The following is a 26297-nucleotide window of genomic DNA, read 5'->3' as shown; positions in this document are numbered from 1 at the left end:
CTCTTGCCTCAAGGAGATACTGGGTGTCGATGGGAAAAGCTTGTTCTGTAAAAACAGGATTTGTTTACAGAGACAAAGAGAGCTTTAGAAGTTTAGTTTTGCTAAATCAATCAAGTTTCACTGAAACCAATACTTGTATCGGAGACAAGGACTCCTTTGATACTCATTTACCACACCATGTTATTAGTGATAAAGGGACCGTTCCCATTGCTAGTTGACAGTCATCTGCCACTAAGACCCTTACAAACAACAGTGGCACCTCAACTTTTGGACACGATGCGTTCCATGACCAAGCTCATAACTAACAACACTCGTATGTCAAAGCAACCCAGCCCGTTTTAATGAAATGAAACCAATTTCATTCATGCCTGGGTGGCCGTATAAATAACTTTAACACTGTTACAAATCTGCGCCACACTGTGAACCCACACCAAACAAGAATGACAAACACATTTCGGGAGAACAACCGCACCGTAACACAACATAAACACAACAGAACAAATACCCAGAACCCCTTGCAGCACTAGCTCTTCCGGGACGCTACAATACACTCTCCCCAAACACCACCATTTTAACATGTAACATGCCTTTTTAAAAGGAAAAACTAGAGATGTCTGATAATATCGGACTGCCCATATTATTGGCCGATAAATACCTTTAAAATGTAATATCGGAAATTATCGGTATCGGTTTCAAAAAGTAAAATGTATGACTTTTTAAAACGCCGCTGTGTACACGGACGTAGGGAGAAGTACAGAGCGCCAATAAACCTTAAAGGCACTGCCTTTGCGTGCCGGCCCAGTCACATAATATCTACGGCTTTTCACACATACAAGTGAATGCAAGACATATTTGGTCAATAGCCATACAGGTCACACTGAGGGTGGCCGTATAAACAACTTTAACACTGTTACAAATATGCGCCACACTGTGAACCCACACCAAACAAGAATGACAAACACATTTCGGGAGAACATCCGCACCGTAGCACAACATAAACACAACAGAACAAATACCCAGAACCCCTTGCAGCACTAACTCTTCCGGGACGCTACAATACACCCCCCGCCACCCCCAACCCCGTCCACCTCAACCTCCTCATGCTCTCTCAAGGAGAGCATGTCCCAAATTCTAAGCTGCTGTTTTGAGGCATGTTAAAAAAAATAATGCGCTTTGTGACTTCAATAATAAATATGGCAGTGCCATGTTGGCATTTTTGCCATAACTTGAGTTGATTTATTTTGGAAAACCTTGTTACATTGTTTAATGCATCCAGCGGGGCATCACAACAAAATTAATTCCACGACTGTATATATCGGTATTGGTTGATATTGGAATCTGTAATTAAGAGTTGGACAATATCGGAATATCGGATATCGGCAAAAAAGACATTATCGGACATCTCTACTTGAAATTGACCATTACTGAGAGCTCAACTTATATAACCATGTCTAAACACAATAAAATAGCAAACTGCAAAAAGGCAGTGTTCAAAAACAAGAAAACAAAAACAAAAATTAGGGGTATTTTATTTGAACTAAGCAAAATTATCTGCCAATAGAACAAGAAAATTTGGCTTGTCGAGACTTTCCAAAACAAGTAAAATTAGCTAACCTCAATGAACCCAAAAATATCTTAAAATAAGTATATTCTCACTAATAACAACTGTACTACTATACGAGTACGTATTTTTTATTGTTTCTTTGAAAATAAGACAGCATTTGGCTGCCATCTGTTTTAATATGAGACACAATTGTGTCAAAGTCATGATTTTTTTTTTCATGCTTGAAATGAAAAATTATTACTTGAAAAAAGTAGTTTTATACTTATGAGTGTTGATGACACAGCTTTGCAACACTTGATATTCTAGTTTCAAGCATGTTTTACTCAATATAGGTCATCAAATCTCAGCTACAAGCTGTAATATCTTACTGAGATCATTTAGGACCAAAACACTTAAAACAAGTAAAACACTTGTTTTATATATATATATATAATACATAAAATATATATATAATACATAAAATCTTATGTATGGCATCAAAACAAAATTAGGCATAATAATGTGTTAATTCCACGACTGTATATATCGGTATTGGTTGATATCGGAATCGGTAATTAAGAGTTGGACAATATCGGAATATCGGATATCGGCAAAAAAGCCATTATCAGACATCTCTAGGAAAAACTAATGTTTTTATACAAGAAATATTGTTTGAAAAACATTACAATAGCTAATAAGGTTATATATTCGCTGGGGTGAGTTAGTTAACGACATAGCTCAAAAAGCTTTGAAGCGGATTTTGATAAAAGTTTGAGAAAATGTCCAAAAGAAATAAGGAACATTTTACGGATCCCCATCTGGATTCAGGATTTGTTTAAATGTTTTTTTTTTTTTACTGTTGAGAGATAGAGCCTGGCAGAGGTCTGCACTCTAGGAGTGCTTTTTTAGTTTGTCTGTCTGTCTTTTAGTTAACAACATAGCTCATTGGGGTGAATTTTCATGAACATTTCAGAAAATTGGATAAGGAACAAGTGATTAGATTTTCGGGGTGGCCCTGATCTTCGTCTGTATTCAGGATTTTTTTAAAACGGAACCTATAATGATTTCATCTACATTTAAAACACTTACTTGTGGTCTATAAAATGTGTATTGGATATGGTTTTGTGTAAATGTTGTGTCAATTTTGCTCCACAGTCATTTAAATTACCGTAAAAAAAAATTGTTTTTCTTGGGGATCAATAAAGTTTGTCTAAGTTTAGGCTTAAAGATATGTCCTGAAGTCCTCACTCCTATTACACAGGCGAAAATAAACTTAATGAAGAGTTTTCCCACAGTTTGCCAATATACTTGAGCCGGTGTGGGCGTGGCTAGTGGCGTGGTGGGTGCAGGGTTAATATGACATCATCATATATATTTGCATAATCAGCGATGATGTATATACTTTAGGGCTGTCAAGTGATGAATTTTTTTATTAGATTAATCACACTCTGAACCTGTGATTAATCATGATTAAAATGTGCTGACGAAAATACCCCAATATTTGGGTACAAATGTAATTTTGTAGTCAACATGTCATACAGGAACGTTTTTTAAATGTTTTACTGCAAGTCAGGATAGGCCTGTAAGGACCGGCCTATCCCAGTTGCACTCGGGCTGAAAGCAGGTTACAGCCTGGACAAGTCTCCACCTTATCGCAGGGCCAAGACAAAGAAAGATAACATTCACACTGACGTTCACACACTAGGGGCAATTTAGTGTCGCCAATCAGCCTATCCTCAGGTGCATGTCTTTGTATGTGGGAGGAGGCCGGAATAGCCGGAAAGAACCCACTCAGTCACGGGGAGAACATGCAAACGCCACACAAAAAGACTTCGAGCCAGGGAATCGAACCCAGGACCTTCTTGATGTGAGGCATGAGCGCTAACCACTTGTGTGGGGAAAAATACATATGTTATGATGTCAAGTCCATGGCTAAAATACCTAAATAGCTCTTAAAACTTTGCAAATCTCTAGATATAAAATATCGAATCTTGGCAAGTGGCAAATATTTTGCAGTCCAGTAACTCATGTTGACTCATATAAGATAGAAATAAGTATTTTATTCTAAAAGCTAGCATTATTCAACGTGCATTCTTAAATTAAGCATGTTGCGGAATCTTTAAACAATATTTTCTATATGGAAAAAAAAAACCATCCATCTACCCATTTTCTATCGCTTGTCCCTTTTGCGGTCGGGTGCTGGAGCCTATCCCAGCTACACTCGGGCTGAAAGCAGGTTACAGCCTGGACAAGTCTCCACCTTATTGCAGGACCAGGGAATCGAACCCAGGACCTGCTTGCTGTGAGGCACAAGCGCTAACCACTTGTGTGGGGAAAAAATAAATATGTGATGATGTGAAGTCAATGGCTAAAAATACCTAAATAGCTCTTAAAACTTTGGAAATCTCTAGAAATAAAATGTTAAATCTTGGCAAGTGGCAACTATTTTGCAGTCAAGAATAATTTAATCAATCAATCAATCAAGGTTTATTTATATAGCCCTAAATCACGAGTGTCTCAAAGGGCTGCACAAGCCACAACGACCTCCTCGGTTCAGATCCCACATCAGTGCAAGGAAAAACTTAACCCAATGGGACAATGAGAAACCTTGGAGGGGACCACAGATGTGGGGAACCCCCCTAGGGCGACCGGTGCAATGGACGTCGAGTGGATCGAGCATAATATTGTGAGAGTCCAGTCCATAGTGGATCTAACATAATAATGTGAGAGTCCAGTCCATAGTGGATCTAACATAATAGTGTGAGAGTCCAGTCCATAGTGGATCTAACATAATAGTGAGAGAGTCCAGTCCATAGTGGATCTAACATAATAGTGAGAGAGTCCAGTCCATAGTGGATCTAACATAATAGTGTGAGAGTCCAGTCCATAGTGGATCTAACATAATAGTGTGAGAGTCCAGTCCATAGTGGATCTAACATAATAATGTGAGAGTCCAGTCCATAGTGGATCTAACATAATAGTGTGAGAGTCCAGTCCATGGTGGAACTAACATAATAGTGAGAGTCCAGTCCATAGTGGATCTAACATAATACTGAGAGTCCAGTCCATAGTGGATCTAACATAATAGTGTGAGAGTCCAGTCCATAGTGGATCTAACATAATAGTGTGAGAGTCCAGTCCATAGTGGATCTAACATAATAATGTGAGAGTCCAGTCCATAGTGGATCTAACATAATAGTGAGAGTCCAGTCCATAGTGGATCTAACATAATAGTGTGAGAGTCCAGTCCATAGTGGATCTAACATAATAGTGTGAGAGTCCAGTCCATAGTGGATCTAACATAATAATGTGAGAGTCCAGTCCATAGTGGATCTAACATAATAGTGAGAGTCCAGTCCATAGTGGATCTAACATAATAATGTGAGAATCCAGTCCATAGTGGATCTAACATAATAGTGAGAGTCCAGTCCATAGTGGATCTAACATAAAAGTGTGAGAGTCCAGTCCATAGTGGAACTAACATAATAGTGAGAGTCCAGTCCATAGTGGATCTAACATAATAGTGAGAGTCCAGTCCATAGTGGATCTAACATAATAGTGAGAGTCCAGTCCATAGTGGATCTAACATAATAGTGTGAGAGTCCAGTCCATAGTGGATCTAACATAATAGTGTGAGAGTCCAGTCCATAGTGGATCTAACATAATAGTGAGAGTCCAGTCCATAGTGGATCTAACATAATATTGTGAGAGTCCAGTCCATAGTGGATCTAACATAATAGTGTGAGAGTCCAGTCCATAGTGGATCTAACATAATAGTGAGAGTGCAGTCCATAGTGGATCTAACATAATAGTGTGAGAGTCCAGTCCATAGTGGAGCTAACATAATAGTGTGAGAGTCCAGTCCATAGTGGGGCCAGCAGGAGACCATCCCGAGCGGAGACGGGTCAGCAGGGCAGAGATGTCCCCAACCGATTCACAGGCGAGTGGTCCACCCCGGGTCCCGACTTTGGACAGCCAGCGCTTCATCCGTGGGCACCAAACCTGTGGGCGGGGGGCACAGGGGAGCTGAAAAGAAACGGCAGATCAACTGGTCTAAAAGGGGGTCTATTTAAAGGCTAGAGTATACAAATGACTTTTAAGATGGGACTTAAATGCTTCTACTGAGGTAGCATCTCTAACTGTTACCGGGAGGACATTCCATAGTACTGGAGCCCCAATAGAAAACGCTGTATAGCCCGCAGACTTTTTTTTGGCTCTGGGAATCACTAATAAACCAGAGTTCTTTGAATGCAGATTTCTTGCCGGGACATATGGTACAATACAATCAGCAAGATAGGACGGAGCTAGACCGTGTAGTATTTTATACGTAAGTAATAAAACCTTAAAGTCACATCATAAGTGCACAGGAAGCCAGTGCAGGTGAGCTAGTATAGGTATACAGTATATATAAGTATATAAAGGTATATACAGTATAGGTATATATATATATAGGTATATAAAGGTATATACAGTATAGGCGTAATATGATCAAACTTTCTTGTTCTTGTCAAAAGTCTAGCAGTCGCATTTTGTACCAACTGTAATCTTTTAATGCTAGACATAGGGAGACCCGAAAATACTACATTACAGTAATCGAGACGAGACGTAACGAACGCATGAATAATGATCTCAGCGTCGCTAGTAGACAAAATGGAACGCATTTTAGCGATATTATGGAGATGAAAGAAGGCCGTTTTAGTAACACTCTTAATGTGTGACTCAAACAGGAGAGTTGGGTGGAAGATAATACCCAGATTCTTTACCGAGTCTCCCTGTGTAATTGTAACAGTAACTCATATTGACTCATATTTTCCCAACTAGAGACGCCAACATGGAAAATGCCAAGACTCTTGCAGAGTTGGTGGACAACAAACTGTCCAGACACTACACGCTGGATGACAGTACCAAGAAAAAGGTGAGACATCCGCTATGTTGACAGAGAAAACAAAGTCTTAGCTTTGGAAATACATGTAGTGTGTCACAAAACAAAACTAAAAAATCTGCCATTGTCTCCTGTTATTTATGACCTCTCTGTATTTACCCTCTCTACTAGGAAAAAACTCAAGCCCAGCTGTTGATAGTTGAAAGAGGGTTTGACCCGGTCAGCCCTATCCTGCATGAGCTAACCTACCAGGCCATGGCTTACGACCTTGTTGATATCCAGAATGACACACACAAGTAATTCACATTTGTAATTAGGGTTTAAGTCACCAATGTTGTGCAAACATTGTTTGATATACATTTTAAAAAGAGATACAAATTGTTTACACCAGGGGTGCTCATTACGTCGATCGCGATCTACCGGTCGATCTCGGAGGGTGTGTCAGTCGATCATCAGCCAGGCATTAAAAAAATAGTCCTAAAAATGAGCGATCATAAATCTTCACTATGACGTCACTTTCGTCACTTGATAGACATTCACGGCACCCGAGGGTCTTCTGAGATGACGTCATTAAAATTACCGACAGGAAGGCGAGAAACACTTTATTTCAACAGACTCTGGCACCGTACCTGTCGTCAAAACTCCAAAGAGCGACTGCACAGTTGCACAATAAAAGCTCTGCTTCATCCTGCCTGCGCTACCAAAATAAGAGTCTCAGAAAGCTGGCGTGCACAAGCTAGCAAGCTACGGAGTTTGCCGACAATGTATTTCTTGTAAAGTGTATACAAAGGAGTACGGAAGCTGGACAAATAAGATGCCAAAAACCAACCACTTTCATGTGGTATTGGACAGAAAGGAGGGCTTTTTTTCTCCTCCATTCGAAAATGCGGACGTTATCATCACCACTGTCTGATTCCAATCAATGCAAGTCATCACAATCAGGTAATACACCAACTTATATTCTTGTCTTCATGAAAGAAAGGAATCTATATGTGTTAAACATGCTTGTATTATCTTTAAACACCTTTAACTTGTTAACAATATTAAGTATATGTGTTAAACATGCTTGTATTATCTTTAACCACCTTTAACTTGTTAACAATATTAACTATATGTGTTAAACATGCTTGTATTATCTTTAACCACCTTTAAGTTGTTAACAATATTAACTATTTGTGTTAAACATGCTTGTATTATTTTTAACCACCTTTAACAATATTAACTATATGTGTTAAACATGCTTGCATTATCTTTAAACACCTTTAACTTGTTAACAATATTAACTATATGTATTAAACATACTTGTATTATCATTAAACACCTTTAATGTATTAACAATATTAACTATATGTGTTAAACATGCTTGCATTATCATTAAACACCTTTAACTTGTTAACAAAAACATATATTTCATAAATAAGTAAATATAAATTTTATATATATGAATGAGGTAGATCCCCACGACTTGATCAATTGAAAAGTAGCTCGCCTGCAGAAAAAGTGTGAGCACCCCTGGTTTACACATACACACACACACTGATACATACAGTATTTGAATGGCTGGAACATGCTCTTGTTGGCAGGTACAAGTCAAAAGACGGCACAGAGAAGCAGGCCCTGCTGAATGAGGACGACATGCTCTGGGTCAAGTTGAGACACAAACACATTGCTGAGGTGTCTGAGTAAGTGTTACGGTGGGGGAGGAGGAGATAAAGGGGCATGGTGGTCTGATGACATGTAAACAACTCCAATCATTACCATTCTCACGGTACACTTTAAATGTGTTTCTAAACCAGACAAATCCCTAAGATGGTAAAGGAAATATCTGCCAGCAAGAAACAGCCAGATGGAAAGGTATGTTTTAAATCACTTGACACTCAGTGTTCGCCACCAAAATACGATTGGTAATACTATTACCGTATTTTCCGCACCATAAGGCGCCCTGGGTTATAAGCCGCGCCTTCAATGAACGGCATATTTCAAAACTTTGTCCACCTATAAGCCGCCCCGTGTTATAAGCCGCATCTAACTGCGCTAAAGGAATGTCAAAAAAACAGTCAGATAGGTCAGTCAAACTTTAATAATATATTAAAAACCAGCGTGATGTGGGCGCGAATGGAGTCGTATATCAACATGGACGGAGCTGCGTGAAAAAAGCCACCCGGCCTCTTCGCGTAAACTTACCTTAACCACTCGCTCATCTTTTCTTCATCCATCCATCCCTTCGAGTTAGCTTTTATGATGACGCCGGCTGGAAAGGTCTCTTTTGGCAAGGTCTTCCTTTTGAATATCACCATGGGTGGAAGTTTCTGGCCATTAGCATGGCAAGCTAGAACCACAGTGAAGGATGACTTCTCATTCCCTGTGGTGCGAATATTCACCGTACGTGCTCCCGTTGTATCCACAGTGCGGTTCACAGGAATATCAAAAGTCAGTGGAACCTCGTCCATGTTGATAATGTTCTCTGGCCGGATCTTTTTTTCAGCTATCTTGTTTTTACAATATGCACGGAAAGTAGCCAGCTTTTCTTGAAAGTCTTTAGGCAGTTGCTGTGAAATAGTAGTCCGTGTGCGGATGGAGAGATTGCGTCTTTTCATGAACCGGAAACCTGTCGCTTAGTAGGAGCCATTTTGTGGTCTTTACAGATGTAAACACACAAAGGAAATGAAACGTAATATCCGCGCGCTTCTTCTTCTTCTTCTACGCGGGCGGGTGGTTGCTTACAGTAGAAGAAGAAGCGCTTCCTGTTCTATGGGGGCGGGTGCTTACCTTGGCGGTTGCTTGCGTAGAAGAAGAAGCACTTCCTCTTCTACGGGGAAAAAAGATGGCGGCTGTTTACCGTAGTTGCGAGACCGAAACTTTATGAAAATGAATCTTAATATTAATCCATATATAAAGCGCACCGGGTTATAAGCCGCACTGTCAGCTTTTGAGTAAATTTTGTGGTTTTTAGGTGCGGCTAATAGTGCGGAAAATACGGTAGTTTATTTTGGACATGCATATAGTTACAATGTATACATCACATGTTTACAATTTCCAGTAGAGCAGAGTTTATTTAATCCTACCCCCTTTCCGTTTCATAACAATTTCCAACACATTAGTTTACCCCCTGTTCCTATCCGCAACACAACCAGCAATTAAGATATATATCTATAAATTTCACATGAATAGATCATTAATAAATTATTACCATCATGTGCTGTATCAATAAGGTTCAATATGTTTACATACTTGCCAACCCTCCCGGATTTTCCGGGAGACTCCCGAAATTCAGCGCCTCTCCCGAAAACCTCCCGGGACAAATTTTCTCCCGAAATTCAGGCGGAGCTGGAGGCCACGCCCCCTCCAGCTCCATGCGGACCTGAGTGACGTGTTTTCCTCTACCGTAAAGCAGTTCGTCTGCCGTAAACAGCAATGTTATGACACTCTTAAACAGGACAATACTGCCATCTAGTGCATTTGATGAAGGCACTTTTGTGCGTGCCACACAGCAATGCATCATCAGTTCGAAAAATAGTGACAGAGAAGGATGGACAATGCAATCCTTAATTCAACAATGAGTAGATGAGTGTTATGTGTGTGTAAATGTGTAAATGAATGAACACTGAAATTCAAGTATTTCTCTTATTTATTTATTTATTTATATATATATATATATATATATATATATATAAATAAATATATATTTATAGCTAGAATTCACTGAAAGTCAAGTATTTCTTATATATAAATACATACATAAAATACTTGACTTGGTGAATTCTAGCTGTAAATATACTCCTCCCCTCTTCACCACGCCCCCAACCACGCCCCCCACCCCCCACCTCCCGGAATCGGAGGTCTCAAGGTTGGCAAGTATGATGTTTATGAGGATTCTTCTTCTTTGTACTTTGTAAACATTTTGAGTTTAAACAGTTTCTCAAACTTGATAATATTAGTACATTGATTGACTTCTTTGCTTATTCCATTGCATAATCAAACTACACATACTGAACGTTTTAAGTGTGTGCACGTGCATAGAAATGTTTTTTTAAGTGAAATTCACCTCCTAAGGCAGGGGTCGGCAGCCCACGGCTCTCGAGCCGCATGCGGCTCTTTAGCGCCGCCCTAGTGGCTCTCTGGAGCTTTTTAAAAAATGTATGAAAAATGGAAAAAGATGAGGGGGGGAAAAATATATTTTTTGTTTTAATATGGTTTCTATAGGTGGACAAACATAACACAAACCTCCCTAATTGTTATAAAGCACACAGTTTATATTAAACATGCTTCACTGATTCGAGTATTTGGTGAGCGCCGTTTTGTCCTACTAATTTTGGCGGTCCTTGAACTCACCGTAGTTTGTTTACGTGTATAACTTTCTCCGACTTTCTGGGACGTGTTTTATGCCACTTCTTTTTCTGTCTCATTTTGTCCACCAAACGTTTAACGTGCATGAATGCGCAAAGGTGAGTTTTGCTGATGTTATTGACTTGTGTGGAGTGCTAATCGGGCATATTTGGTCACTGCATGACTGCAAGCTAATCGATGCTAACATGCTATTTAGGCTAGCTATATGTACATATTGCATCATTATGCCTCATTTGTAGCTATATTTGAGCTCATTTAGTTTCCTTTAAATCCTTTTAAATCAATTTATATCTCATGACACACTATCTGTATGTAACGTGGCTTTTATTTTTTTGCGGCTCCAGACAGATTTGTTTTTGTATTTTTGGTCCAATATGGCTCTTTCAACATTTTGGGTTGCCGACCCCTGTCCTAAGGTTATACTTATTTTTGGTTGAGAATAATTGTTGTACATTCTTGGGTACCAGGTTATAGTTTGCTTTGTGCATCATTTTAGCTGTTTGCAAACGTAGCAAAACATTACATTTGTATATTTTTCATTAACTAAATAAAGGGTTTGATCGTTCTCTATAACCAACATTATATATTATCCTACCTGGCCTTTTTTGTAACTTGGTTATTAGTGAATAAGGCATACTTTTGTAGTTATTTCCATATTTCCACAACAACTTAGAAATGGTAAAACTCGAGAGCAGTAAAAAACATGGAGTGATTTTTGTATTTTTTTATTTATTCATTATTCAAACATTTTCTCGCCACCTTATGTTGTATATTTTATAGATTTCCAGTTCATTTTATCATCTGTTAATACACCTAATTTGTATTTTTTTTCCCTGTCAATGTCTATTTGTGTTTGACTTTCTCCTCTACTGTTTCCGAATAGAATTATTTTAGATTTATTGACTGTTTTTGTCAAACCATCCCTTCAATTTATGAATTTCTTTTATTATTGTTTTAATAGCTTCTCTGTGTCAGAGGGGTATTAGTTTCACAATACCTTCATTTCTGTTGTTTGTCATAGTTCACCTACTGTTTCAATGTTCAATAATAGGGACCTTTTTTTTTTGTTTGCAAAGCACATCACCAATTGATGTATTTATTTCGTTTAGTCTTTAACTCTTGTGCTAATGTTTAAGTGTGTTTGTGTTTTTCAGATCACCATCAGCAATTTAGCCCAAATGATGAAAAAGATGCCATCTTTTCGTAAACAGCTGACAGCGGTATGTTCCATTATTGAGTGAATCCTTGGGAGCCAGCAACCCTTTCCCATTTTCCTAATACAACTCTATTGTGACATTTGGTTTTTTTGAGATTAGATTGAAAGCTTTTGGTACTAAATACTAGAGATGTCCGATAATGGCTTTTTTGCCGATATTCCGATATTGTCCAACTCTTAATTACCGATTCCGATATCAACCGATACCGATATATACAGTCGTGGAATTAACACATTATGATGCCTAATTTTATTGTGATGCCCCGCTGGATGCATTAAACCAGGGGTCTCAAACTCAATTTACCTGGGGGCCACTGGATGCAGAAACTGGGTGAGGCTGGCATACCTGCCAACTACTCCGGTTTTCCCGTAATTAGTACGGTTTTCATCAACCTATTCCGGGTTACGGTTGCAGTGATAAAAAATACGGTTTTTCATTAATTAAGTTTTATTCACGAAATCGCGTAACAACAATGACAATCGACACTGCTTCCCGTAACTTCCTATCGAGCCATTCCGAATGCCATACGCGAGGCTATTTATAGCACCGCTGCCAAGCACGAGGCACCAGTTGCCATTGTTTCCAAACGAGCGAACGATCATGGAATCAGCCGGAGAAAAATCGCAAACGAGTCTTAAACCGAAAAGAAAACTGCAGTCATTCCGTGAAGAATATTCAAAAGCCTATCCGGGAATAATTATCCGTTCCAAAAAGGGTGAAAACTACGCGAATTGCACCTTGCGCAGACAAGATTTTTCGATCGGACACGGAGGAATTAGCGATGTAAAAGACCACGTTGGGACAAAAAAACACAAGTCTAATGCCGTTGCTAGCGATACAAGTGGAAAACTTTCAACGTTTTTCGTGTTTATACTATTTATGCTTTCAAGTCCAAGTTGAAGAAATCTTGTTAAATGTTGACAGCATAACTACCAAAATACAGAAGTATGTCCTTAATATTTTTGCAGTGCTATTTCTGTTGAAAAGTTCAAATGATTACATTAGAGATGTGATGTGCCACTTTTCAAGTGTCTGATGGCTTAAATTAATTTTCATTAATTTTTCATATTTTGAATTCTTTTGAAAGGCTTACAAAAAAACTACATTTGAATTGTAATTCCATGCTATTGACAGGACTATTAATTTTAATGAAGTTAGCTTACCATGTTTACAGTATGATAATTGTGATAGAAATGTGAATTTTAGGCACAGAATATTTTTTACAATTGAACAAGGCAGTAGATTATACAAGCTTGGACAGAAAGTTAATAATGACACCAATTTTTTTTTTAATGGAATTGTTTAGTACTGTTTTACCATTTGTTTACTGTAAAAAGTGTTTATACTGTTTATACTTTCAATTAACAAATTGAAGTCTTGTGAAAGGTTGACAGGATAACTGGCATTAACTGTCAAGATAATATCAAACTATTGAAGTTAGCTTGCAGAATAAACATGTCAATCAACCCATATGATTTTTGCTGTAATATTTTTGTTTTGAAAAGTCACTGTGACTGATAGAAAAGTGATGGTTTTAGCAACATTTTAACCTGTCTGAATGCTAATAATCATTTTGCGTTGGGGGGCCTGAACCCCCCACCACGACTTTGTCCTGGACCTACCGGGGCCTGCGGCCCCTGGACCCTGGCTACTAGGTTTTCTGATTTCAAAAGTTGGCAGGTATGGGCTGGGCCGCAAGAAAAGATTTCTTAAAAAAATCTAACATACACTTTTTAATGAATTCACCTTCCTTGAATGGCTATCCCGCCCTAGCAACATACTTGCCAACCTTCCCGATTTTTCCAGGAGACTCCCGAATTTCAGTGCCCCTCCCGACAATCTCCCGGGGCAACCATTCCCCCGAATTTGTCCCGATTTTCACCCGGACAATAATATTAAGGGCGTGCCGTGATAGCACTGCCTTTAGTGTCCTCTACAACCTGTCGTCGCGTCCGCTTTTTCACCATACAAACAGCGTCACATGTTGTATGAGGCTTCTGCAGACACACGTAAGTGACTGCAAGACATACTTGATCAACAGCCATACATGTCACACTGAGGGTGGCCGTATAAACAACTTAAACACTGTTACAAATATGCGCCACACTGTAAACACACACCAAACAAGAATGACAAACACATTTCGGGAGAACATCCGCACCGTAACACAACATAAACACAACAGAACAAATACCCAGAACACCTTGCAGCCCTACGTCTTCCGGGCTGCAATATACACCCCCGCTACCACCAAACCCCGGCGCTCTGTACTTCTCCTTACATCCGTGTAGCACTCCGTACAGCGGCGTTTTAAAAAGTCATAAATTTTACTTTTTATACCGATAATTTCCGATATTACATTTTAAAGCATTTATCGGCCGATAATATCGGCAGCCCAATATTATCGGACATCTCTACTAAATACTATTTTAGTAATTCTTTGGAAGGAAGCATGAATATTGTATTGTACGTTGTAAAAGTATATGTTGCAATTATGATAACATGTTGAATGAAGTCTGTCTGTGATGATATGATATATGTGATGATGTGTGATACTTTTGTTAATTGTAAGGGATTATGAAATAAAAATTAATGCTGTAATCATCCTAAACTCAAGACAAGGGGTCTCCAAACTACGGCCCGCGGGCCGGATCCGGCCCCCCAGCATCCAAAATCCAGCCAACGGGAAGTCCCAAGTTTAAAAAAAAAAAAAAAGAAGTTTTTTTAATTTATTTTTTTTTTTTTCCATTTTTTAAATCTTTCCTTTCTAATCCATTTTCTACCACTTGTTACTCTCTGTGTCTCCTAGCCGCTCAGGCAAATCATATTGTCTAAAAATAAATTTTCCCATCGATAACGTGACAATGTTAAATGTCAAAAAGGATTAAAAAGACAATGTGTGTATATATATATATATATATATATATTTTAGAGATGCGCGGATAGGCAATTATTTCATCCGCAACCACATCAGAAAGTCGTCAACCATCCGCCATCCACCCGATGTAACATTTGATCAGAACCACATCCGCCCGCACCCGCCCGTTGTTATATATATAATATAGACGATGCAAGGCATTAGTGAGGTTATAAAGCTTTATCTGTTAAAGAAAGGAGACTGATCCAACGCAGCACAGACATTCGCGTGCCACGCTGTCACGACCCAGACGCACACCAGTGCGCAATCATATGGGAGCCGCGCTGAGCGCACCTCCAAGCGCGTCTCGCTGCCGGCGACGGCCGGGTATATGGGCCCGACGCTCCAGCGCCATCCATTTTCAGGGCTAGTTGATTCGGCAGGTGGGTTGTTACACACTCCTTAGCGGGTTCCAACTTCCATGGCCACCGTCCTAGCTGCTGTCTATATCAACCAGGGTGAGCCCCACCCCTTTCGTGAGCGCACTGCGCGCGGAGTGACCCCTGTTACGCGCCCCCGGCCACGGGGGTGGCGGGCAGGTAAGCTGCTTACCTGCTGCGCGTGACGCCGGCCGCGGCGAAGGCGGACGAGGCGGGGTGTCGGTGCGGTGGGCGCGGTGGTGACCCTGGACGTGCGTCGGGCCCTTCTCGCGGATCGCCTCAGCTACGGGTCCCGGTGGGGCCCTCTCGGGGGAAGGGGCCTCGGTCCCGGACCCCGGCGAGGCGTCCCTTCTCCGCTCCGTAAAAGTGTCCATCTCTTTTTTTTTTTTTTTTCTGTTGTGGCATATGCTGCAGGTGCCTGCTCGTATTTTCGTATGTGGGTAACAACATTTAACTATGTATATATATTTCCCAATTGGTTTAACTGCCACCCGCCTGAATCTATTTAAAATCTAATTTTTTTTTATTTCAACCGCCCGACCCGACCCGCGGATAAAATCTAATTTTTTTTAATTTTATCCGCCCGATCCGCGGATAATCCGCGGACTCCGCGGTTGTGCCCGCAAACCGCGCATCTCTAATATATGTATATATATATATATATATATATATATGTGTATATATATATATATATATATACAGCCCGGCCCCTGGCCAAATTTTTTTAACCCAATGCGGCCCACGAGTCAAAAAGTTTGGGGACCCCTGCTCAAGACTAATCTTGCAACTTTTCCATCATGTGTATTATTACGTCTAATGTTGAGTATTCGCGCAGTGCATTGAATAATTCTGCCTTTTTTTTTTTCCCTTAACCAAAGAAATCTGTTCATCTTCAGTTGGCCGAAGATTGCATGAAACATTTTTCAAACAATGTGGAGAAGCTGTGCAAAGCTGAGCAGGTCTGTCTTGTTGTGTTATTTTGTTAAGATGAAATTGCTCGTGACACTGTTGTGTAGCTTATACATTTTTGAATATATTGAGTTATTTCATTTATATGGATTGCTTCATCGATATGATTTGTCACTGTGTAGGACCTAGCTGTGGGCTTGGACGTAGATGGGGGTAAAGTGAAGGATCCTATGCGGACTCTGCTGCCAGTGCTACTGCACCCATACAGCACCTATGACAAGATCAGAGCTGTGCTGCTTTACATCTTCAGCCTCAATGGTACATTTATATTATTGTTCAGCATAAATCTCATCTTTTTAAGTCTGTTCCACGGGATCGAATTAGGGCCCTATTGTCCCGTTTGAGCTTAAGTGTTTTTTTACGCGCTTGAAGTTATGAACGTACCTCTTATTTGTATTTTCTCATCCGGGTTGCAGTGTTGATAACACATTCTGGTTATTAGCAGTACTTGGAAATCTTTTGTGAGATAAATATGAGAGAATCCATTGCAATGAGTTGTAAGTATAAACTGCATGTGTTTGTTTCACACGTATTGATAGGAACAACAGATGAGAACTTGAGCAAACTCATCCAACATGTGAAGATCGAAGAAGAGAGAGAGTTCATCCTAAACTGGAAAGAACTGGGAGTCCCCATCATCACATCTGTAAGTGGAGAAGTTAACTATTGCAAATGTTTAATTTTGAATAAAAGCATTTTTTTCTAATTGATTTGATGTGTACCCTTGTTTTCAATGATATTCCAAATCCTGGTCATTGATGCTTATGCTTTTGATTCCAGCCCAGTTTTTTTTCTCGCAAACCTACCAGACGTGATCGTTCTCAGGATGAGACGTACAACCTTTCCAGGTGGACACCTGGCATAAAGGATGTAATGGAGGTCAGTGAAATGTTGTTTTTGCCGCATTTACATTTAGGCTGTTCTTATAGAAACTCTGCCAAAATGTGCCTTCTGTGAATTCATCCTCGGCGGTCACTCAAACGAGTATGATGTTCCTCCTGGTAGGGGTCTATCCCTTTATGGAGGATGCCTGTGCGTGACTTAGTTTAACGTGGGGATACTGGTGCACAGACAGTCACCACACGATCCTTGACAGAATCGGGTCAGGGTCCAGTGGCATGGAGTCCAAGACGACCGGGGACCCTTTTCTGCTGCAGCCTTCTTCCGCCATCGCAGCCGTTGTGGTAGTTCTTAAGTCTACCATTTTCCGCCTGCTCCGCCGTTGAGGTTTTCACCGTATCCCTGGCTAGGGGGCAGTCAGGTACTAGGCCTTTGCCAAGGGCCACCTGGGGTAACAGTAGTAAAGGGGTTAACCTCCTAGTGCCCCATAGAGGAGCCTCCACTGCCGGATGCACTTTAACGTCATGTCCAGGACATATCTAACATCATCTACAAAGATACAAATAATTGCCATTGCGCCATCCAGTGGACAAATTTAGAAAAGCTGTTTATTTCATTCAAAAATTTCAGATTAATTTTCATACTTGGCAAACTCATCTCCCAGGCCGGATAAAACCTGTCCTCGGGCCGTACGTTTGACACCCCTGGCATAATTCATTCAAATGAATTCACCTTTACAATTAGCGACAATGAAATGTAATCAAACCAGTGCCGCTTTGAACTCGTCCCCATCATTTTTTTGATACCGCATGCAGTTTGATCATTTTCCTTGACTGGTGCACTAACATCATGTGGTTTATTCATTTTTTGACACATCTAACATCATCTACAAATATACAAATAATTGCTATTGCGCCATCAAGTGGACACATTTAGAACAGCTATTTATTTCATTCAAAAATTTCAGGTTAATTTTTATACTCGGCAAACTCATCCCGCAGGCTGGATAAAACCTGTCCTCGTGCCGTACGTTTGAGACCCCTGGCATAATTCATTCAAATGAATTCATCTTTACAATTAGCGAGGAACTGTCATAGGATGCCACCTGTGCAACAAATCCAGTCGTGAAATTTCCTCGCTCCTAAATATTCCAAAGTCAACTGTCTGCTTCATTGTAAGAAAAGTGAAGAGTTTGGGAACAACAGCAACTCAGCCACCAAGTGGTAGGCCACGTAAACTGACAGAGAGGTCAGCATAGTGCAAAGATTTTCTGAACAATCAGTTGCTACAGAGCTCCAAACTTCATGTGACCTTCCAATTAGCCCACGTACAGTACGCAGAGAGCTTCATGGAATAAGTTTCCATGGCCGAGCAGCTGCATCTAAGCCATACATCACCAAGTCCAATACAAAGCGTGGGATGCAGTGGTGTAAAGCACGTCGCCACTGGACTCTAGAGCAGTGGAGACGCCTTCTCTGGACTGATGAATCACACTTTTCCATCTGGCAATCTGATGGATGAATCTGGGTTTGGAGGTTGCCAGGCGAACGCTACATTTTGGACTGCATTGTGCTGAGTGTGAAATTTAGTGGAGGAGGAATTATGGTGTGGGGTTGTTTTTCAGTAGTTGGGCTTGGCCACTTAGTTCCAGTGAAAGGAACTTTGAATGCTCCAGGATACCAAAACATTTTGGACAATTCCATGCTACCAACCTTGTGGGAACAGTTTGGAGCGGGCCCCTTCCTCTTCAAACATGACTGTGCACCAGTGCTCAAAGCAAGGTCCATAAAGACTTGGATGACAGAGTCTGGTGAGGATGAACTTGACTGGCCTGCACAGAGTCCTGACCTGAACCCGATAGAACACCTTTGGGATGAATGAGAACGGAGACTGAGAGCCAGGCCTTCTCCACCAGCATCAGTGTGTGACCTCACCAATGCGCTTTTGGAAGAATGGTGCAAAATTCCTATAAACACACTCCGCAACCTTGTGGACAGCCTTCCCAGAAGAGTTGAAGCTGTAATAGCTGCAAAAGGTGGACCGACACCATATTGAACCCTATGGGTTAGGAATGGGATGGCACTTCAAGTTCATATGTGAGTCAAGGCAGGTGGCCAAATACTTTTGGCGATATAGTGTATGTTGAACATTAACATATTAAGGTGCACCTGATCAATTACAGCAGTTCTGTAGAACAGTCACACCAGTTATCATCATGTCTTACTAAATGTCATTATTAAGGCACCCAGGTTTTTGCAGATGACACAACTGAACGTAAACTGTGTACTTTTCAGGATGCTGTGGAGAACAAACTTGACACTCGGGAATGGCCCCACCAATCTGAGTGTCCAACAGCTTGGAATGGTTCTGGAGCTGTCAGGTGGGTTTGAAAGGGAGGGCAAAAAATGACATGTAGCGTCTAAAATACTTGCTGATATCATTCAAATGTATGATATACAGGTAAAAGCCAGTAAATTAGAATATTTTGAAAAACTTGATTTATTTCAGTAATTGCATTCAAAAGGTGTAACTTGTACATTATATTTATTCATTGCACACAGACTGATGCATTCAAATGTTTATTTCATTTAATTTTGATGATTTGAAGTGGCAACAAATGAAAATCCAAAATTCCGTGTGTCACAAAATTAGAATATTACTTAAGGCTAATACAAAAAAGGGATTTTTAGAAATGTTGGCCAACTGAAAAGTATGAAAATGAAAAATATGAGCATGTACAATACTCAATACTTGGTTGGAGCTCCTTTTGCCTCAATTACTGCGTTAATGGCAGCAGATGACATGGCACCCCAAACCATCACCCAACCATGCAAATTTTGCATTTCCTTTGGAAATCAAGGTCCCAGAGTCTGGAGGAAGACAGGAGAGCCACAGGATCCACGTTGCCTGAAGTCCAGTGTAAAGTTTCCACCATCAGTGATGGTTTGGGGTGCCATGTCATCTGCTGGTGTCGGTCCACTCTGTTTCCTGAGATCCAGGGTCAACGCAGCCGTCTACCAGCAAGTTTTAGAGCACTTCATGCTTCCTGCTGCTGACCTGCTCTATGGAGATGGAGATTTCAAGTTCCAACAGGACTTGGCGCCTGCACACAGCGCAAAATCTACCCGTGCCTGGTTTACGGACCATGGTATTTCTGTTCTAAATTGGCCCGCCAACTCCCCTGACCTTAGCCCCATAGAAAATCTGTGGGGTATTGTGAAAAGGAAGATGCAGAATGCCAGACCCAAAAACGCAGAAGAGTTGAAGGCCACTATCAGAGCAACCTGGGCTCTCATAACACCTGAGCAGTGCCAGAAACTCATCGACTCCATGCCACGCCGCATTAACACAGTAATTGAGGCAAAAGGAGCTCCAACCAAGTATTGAGTATTGTACATGCTCATATTTTTCATTTTCATACTTTTCAGTTGGCCAACATTTCTAAAAATCCCTTTTTTGTATTAGCCTTAAGTAATATTCTAATTTTGTGACACACGGAATTTTGGATTTTCATTTGTTGCCACTTCAAATCATCAAAATTAAATGAAATAAACATTTGAATGCATCAGTCTGTGTGCAATGAATAAATATAATGTACAAGTTACACCTTTTGAATGCAATTACTGAAACAAATCAAGTTTTTCAAAATATTCTAATTTACTGGCTTTTACTTGTATGTTTTGTCATGTACTAATATCACAAGACGTTAATGAGGCAGAAACCCATGACAGCACATTGTCCCCCTCTAGTGTTGACTATCAACCACTGAAACGTTTAGCACATAATGACTATTTGTACAATATTCCCACTAACTATTCTTTGTCTCACAGTGCACGTCAGAAGCACAAGTCTAGTGCTCAGGACGAACGTCGAACGGGCTCGCGCCTCATCGTTTTTGTCATCGGAGGAATCAGCTACTCGGAGATGCGCTGTGCATACGAGGTCACACAAGCTGTCAAGTCCTGTCAGGTCATCATAGGTGGGCACTGACACATACCCCTCATTTCCTCTGTCCACAGTTTAGTTGTACTTTAATTCACTTCATGCTTCTTTAAGATAAACGACATATTTCACCACTTTTCATAAAAACAAGAAAAGCAAAAAAATATTTTCAAATCTTTCAAAGTCTAGTTTAAAACAAAACATGTTATTGTTTATTTGGTTAGGAACAAACCAAAACCAATAAATTTGCATATTGAGTCGTCCGTCGCCACGTTTCGCTTCAAATATTGGAGACTCCACATCAGGGTTTTTTATTTGTGATATTGTAAAATAAGTTGTTGTTTGTAAATGGTCGTACATGAAGCATTTTCAAACATAAAAATGGCTAAATAAACAAAAAAATATCAATACTAGAGTAATATTGGCCACTAGAGGAGACCAAATCATTCAGAGTGCGCTGTTCAGTATTGTTAAAGTACTATTGATAGTCACACACACACTAGGTGTGGTGAAATTTGTCCTCTACATTTGACCCATCATCCTTGTTCACCCCCTGGGAGGTGAGGGGAGCAGTGAGCAGCAGCAGTGCCGCGCCCGGGAATCATTTTTGGTGATTTAACCCCCAATTCCTGGGCTCTGTACCGAGGATGTCGTCGTGGCTTGTGCAGCCCTTTGAGACACTTGTGATTTAGAGCTATATAAATAAACATTGATTGATTGATGATTGAATTCCAACCCTTGATGCTGAGTGCCAAGCAGGGAGGTAATGGCTCCCATTTTTATAGTCTTTGGTATGACTCGGCCCGGCCGGGGTTTGAACTCACAACCTACCCATCTCCTGGCGGACACTCTAACCACTAGGCCCACTGATTGGCTCAGCTTTAAGCAGCCTTGCTATCTAGGAATAATAGAGTGTAAAGGTGACTAAAAGGTGTTATTTGATATGTAGAGGGCTCTCATAATGTTGAAAAAACATCTAAAAGGCCGTATTTTCTTTTTCTTTTTTAGCGTTAGTTATGACAATATTTGATTTATAATTAATGATTCCTACTCCATGGAAATGTATTTACCGGAACCAATTAAAAGTGATAAATGTGGGACGACTGTATTTTGCATATACATTTATTTACAATAACTAAAAAACTTAATATTTTGTATGGCCTCTTTTAGCCTATATATATATATATATATATATAATGTTGTACACCTATTTTTTTCTGTTCAGGGATGAAAGTAAATAACAATATTCAAATCTAAATTAAAAATAATGTTTGTTATATTATTTAGAAAATTGATAATTCTATTCTAGCGTTAAAAATGTAGTAATTAAATTAAAAGTAAAAAATTTAAATTAAAAAATGTAAATATAGTAATTAAATTAAAAGTGATACATGTGGGACGACTGTATTTTGCATATACATTTATTTACAATAACCAAAAAACTTAATATTTTGTATGGCCTCTTTTAGCCTATATATATATATATATATATATATATATATATATATATATATATATATATATATATATATATAATGTTGTACACCTATTTTTTTCTGTTCAAGGATGAAAGTAAATAACAATATTCAAATCTAAATTAAAAATAATGTTTGTTATATAATTTAGAAAATTGATAATTCTATTCTAGCGTTAAAAATGTGGTAATTAAATTAAAAGTAAAAAATTTAAAAAAAATTAAATATAGTAATTAAATTAAAAGTGATACATGTGGGACGACTGTATTTTGCATATACATTTATTTACAATAACCAAAAAACTTAATATTTTGTATGGCCTCTTTTAGCCTATATATATATATATATATATATATAATGTTGTACACCTATTTTTTTTCTGTTCAGGGATGAAAGTAAATAACAATATTCAAATCTAAATTAAAAATAATGTTTGTTATATTATTTAGAAAATTGATAATTCTATTCTAGCGTTAAAAATTTAGTAATTAAATTAAAAGTAAAAAATAAAAATAAATTAAAATTAAAATTAAAAAATTTAATATAGTAATTAAATTAAAAGTGATAAATGTGGGACGACTGTATTTTGCATATACATTTATTTACAATAACCAAAAAACGTAATATTTTGTATGGCCTCTTTTAGCCTATATATATAATGTTGTACACCTATTTTTTTCTGTTCAGGGATGAAAGTAAATAACAATATTCAAATCTAAATTAAAAATAATGTTTGTTATATTATTTAGAAAATTGATAATTCTATTATAGCGTTAAAAATGTAGTAATTAAATTAAAAGTAAAAAATTAAAAAAAATTAAAATTAAAAACTTTAAATATAGTAATTAAATTAAAAGTGATAAATGTGGGACGACTGTATTTTGCATATACATTTATTTACAATAACCAAAAAACTTAATATTTTGTATGGCCTCTTTTAGCCTATATATATATATATATATATATAATGTTGTACACCTATTGTTTCTGTTCAGGGATGAAAGTAAATAACAATATTCAAATCTAAATTAAAAATAATGTTTGTTATATTATTTAGAAAATTGATAATTCTATTATAGCGTTAAAAACGTAGTAATTAAATTAAAAGTAAAAAATTAAAATAAATTTAAATTAAAAAATGTAAATATAGTAATTAAATTAAAAGTGATAAATGTGGGACGACTGTATTTTGCATATACATTTATTTACAATAACCAAAAAAACTTAATATTTTGTATGGCCTCTTTTAGCCTATATATATATATACATATATATATATATATATATATATATATATATATATATATATATATATATATATATATATATATATATATATATATATATATATATAATGTTGTACACCTATTTCTTTCTGTTCAGGGATGAAAGTAAATAACAATATTCAAATCTAAATTAAAAATAATGTTTGTTATATTATTTAGAAAATTGATCATTTTATTATAGCGTTAAAAATGTAGTAATTAAATTAAAAGTAAAAAATATGTTAAATTAAAAAGTTTAAATATAGTAATTAAATTAAAAGTGATAAATGTGGGACGACTGTATTTTACATATACATTTATTTACAATAACCAAAAAACTATATTTGTATGGCCTCTTTTAGCCTAATATATATATATATATATATATATATATATATATATATATATATATATATATATATATATATAATGTTGTACACCTATTTTTTTCTGTTCAGGGATGAAAGTAAATAATATTCAAATCTAAATTAAAAATAATGTTTGTTATATTATTTAGAAAATTGATCATTCTATTATAGCGTTAAAAATGCAGTAATTAAATTAAAAGTAAAAAATTTAAAAAAATTTAAATTAAAAAATTTAAATATAGTAATTAAATTAAAAGGGATAAATGTGGGACGACTGTATTTTGCATATACATTTATTTACAATAACCAAAAAACTTAATATTTTGTATGGCCTCTTTTAGCCTATATATATATATATATATATATATATATATATATATATATATATATATATATATATATATATATATATATATATATATATAATGTTGTACACCTATTTTTTTCTGTTCAGGGATGAAAGTAAATAACAATATTCAAACCTAAATTAAAAATGTTTGTTATATTATTTAGAAAATTGATAATTCTATTCTAGCGTTAAAAATCTAGTAATTAAATTACAAGTAAAAAATTTAAAAACATTAAAATTAAAAAACTAAAATATTGTAATTAAATTAAAAGTGATAAACGTGGGACGACTGTGTAATGTTTGTTATATTATTTAGAAAATTGATCATTCTATTCTAGCATTAAAAATATAGTTTTACGAAAATAGCTTCTACAAAATAAAATACTAATGCTAATTGAACCGTACATTGGGTGGTGGTTTGTTAAATGTGTTATATTTAAATATCAAGTTTAATGTTTTTTCTATTCTGTTTTAAAGGCTGTCACATCTTTGTTGTTTTGATTTTTAGGCTCTTCCCACATTTTGACCCCCAACAGTCTACTGGATGATATCAAGTTCCTGAGCAAACGACCCGTGGAAATGTTCACAATAGAGGAGAGGAACAATGTCTAAAATTCTACTAATAGACCACCCAAACACCATCAACATATAAAAGTGTGCCCAACACAAACACTCGCATGGGTACCGGAAGGGAATTTATTTGTATTTTGTCATAATTGTTTCTGATATTACAGTAGACATATAAGCACACATTGGACTCACTTAGTCATGTTTGGTATGGATTTACTGTACACCATTAAGAAATTGAATCGTATAGACGGATACGGTTACTGGCCTCACCCTGTCCTGGAAACATACTGGTAACTTTGCTCTTTTATAAAACCTCCAAGATATGTTTAATGAAGGGTGAATGAAATGAGCTAATGTATATATTGTATGTAAGCACTGAACTCTGCTCGGTCATTCTGACTTACATTATCATCTCTGTGTATTAACACTTCCTATTATTGTCAAGGTGTTTTTTTAACAGTTACTAAGTGTTTTCTTAAACTGAACAACTGACTAATAAATGGATGAAGTGGTTCAATTTATGCTGTTTTGTTTTTTCATCTGTAGATGCGGATCAGTCCAAAGGCAGTTTACATCCGGAAAATCATTTCTCAACGATAACTAGAAATCAAGCTTTGTGACCAGTGGCTCCTCACCCAAAACAGGGTTGGTTAGAAGGGTGAAAAATGTCTTAATATGTCTCTTTTAAGAATTCCATAATCTGCATTGCAATTGACTATTTGACACATCAACCATTAATATGTTTGATGTGTGTATTACAACTCAGGTTAAAAGAGAAACAAATATTTTGTTCCTAACATTTAGGACTGTAGTAGCATCACTTATAAATATAATTTACTAATTCACTCTACTTACATGATTACTTGATTAGGGTCTGGTGATGCACTGATCTTGCTTCCTTGCTACTCTTGAGAGATCCTTATCCTGCAACAAAGAGGACTCTTCTATAATTTCCTTATTTATATTTCAGTATGTACACTATATATACCTGCCTTGACTCACATATGAACTTGAAGTGCCATCCCATTCCTAACCCATAGAGTTCAATATGACCTTTTGCAGCTATTACAGCTTCAACTCTTCTGGGAAGGCTGTCCACAAGGTTGCGGAGTGTGTTTATAGGAATTTTCCACCATTCTTCCAAAAGCGCATTGGTGAGGTCACACACTGATGTTGGTGGAGAAGGCCTGGCTCTCAGTCTCCGTTCTAATTCATCCCAAAGGTGTTCTATCG

The 26297-nt window shown here is 37.7% G+C and overlaps 1 protein-coding gene across 2 annotated transcripts in view; it reads left to right on the top strand.

The window, feature by feature from the left end:
- Positions 1–25585, top strand: part of stxbp3 (syntaxin binding protein 3) — a 43115-nt gene extending 17530 nt beyond the window's left edge. For both annotated transcript variants that reach the window (XM_061975509.2, XM_072914715.1), the window contains exons 8-19: positions 6365–6458; positions 6597–6721; positions 8009–8107; positions 8222–8279; positions 11927–11992; positions 16165–16245; positions 16378–16513; positions 16795–16901; positions 17036–17134; positions 19390–19475; positions 20926–21074; positions 25003–25585. In XM_061975509.2, coding sequence (XP_061831493.2) covers positions 6365–6458; positions 6597–6721; positions 8009–8107; positions 8222–8279; positions 11927–11992; positions 16165–16245; positions 16378–16513; positions 16795–16901; positions 17036–17134; positions 19390–19475; positions 20926–21074; positions 25003–25106 — 1204 coding nt within the window. In that variant the 3' untranslated portion in view covers positions 25107–25585. The remainder of the gene's footprint in view (positions 1–6364; positions 6459–6596; positions 6722–8008; positions 8108–8221; positions 8280–11926; positions 11993–16164; positions 16246–16377; positions 16514–16794; positions 16902–17035; positions 17135–19389; positions 19476–20925; positions 21075–25002) is intronic.
- The last annotated feature ends 712 nt before the right edge of the window (positions 25586–26297 follow it).

Source organism: Nerophis lumbriciformis, linkage group LG14 (genome assembly GCF_033978685.3).
Source record: "Nerophis lumbriciformis linkage group LG14, RoL_Nlum_v2.1, whole genome shotgun sequence".
NCBI lineage: Eukaryota > Metazoa > Chordata > Actinopteri > Syngnathiformes > Syngnathidae > Nerophis > Nerophis lumbriciformis.
This window is presented reverse-complemented; position numbering and strand designations above follow the sequence as displayed.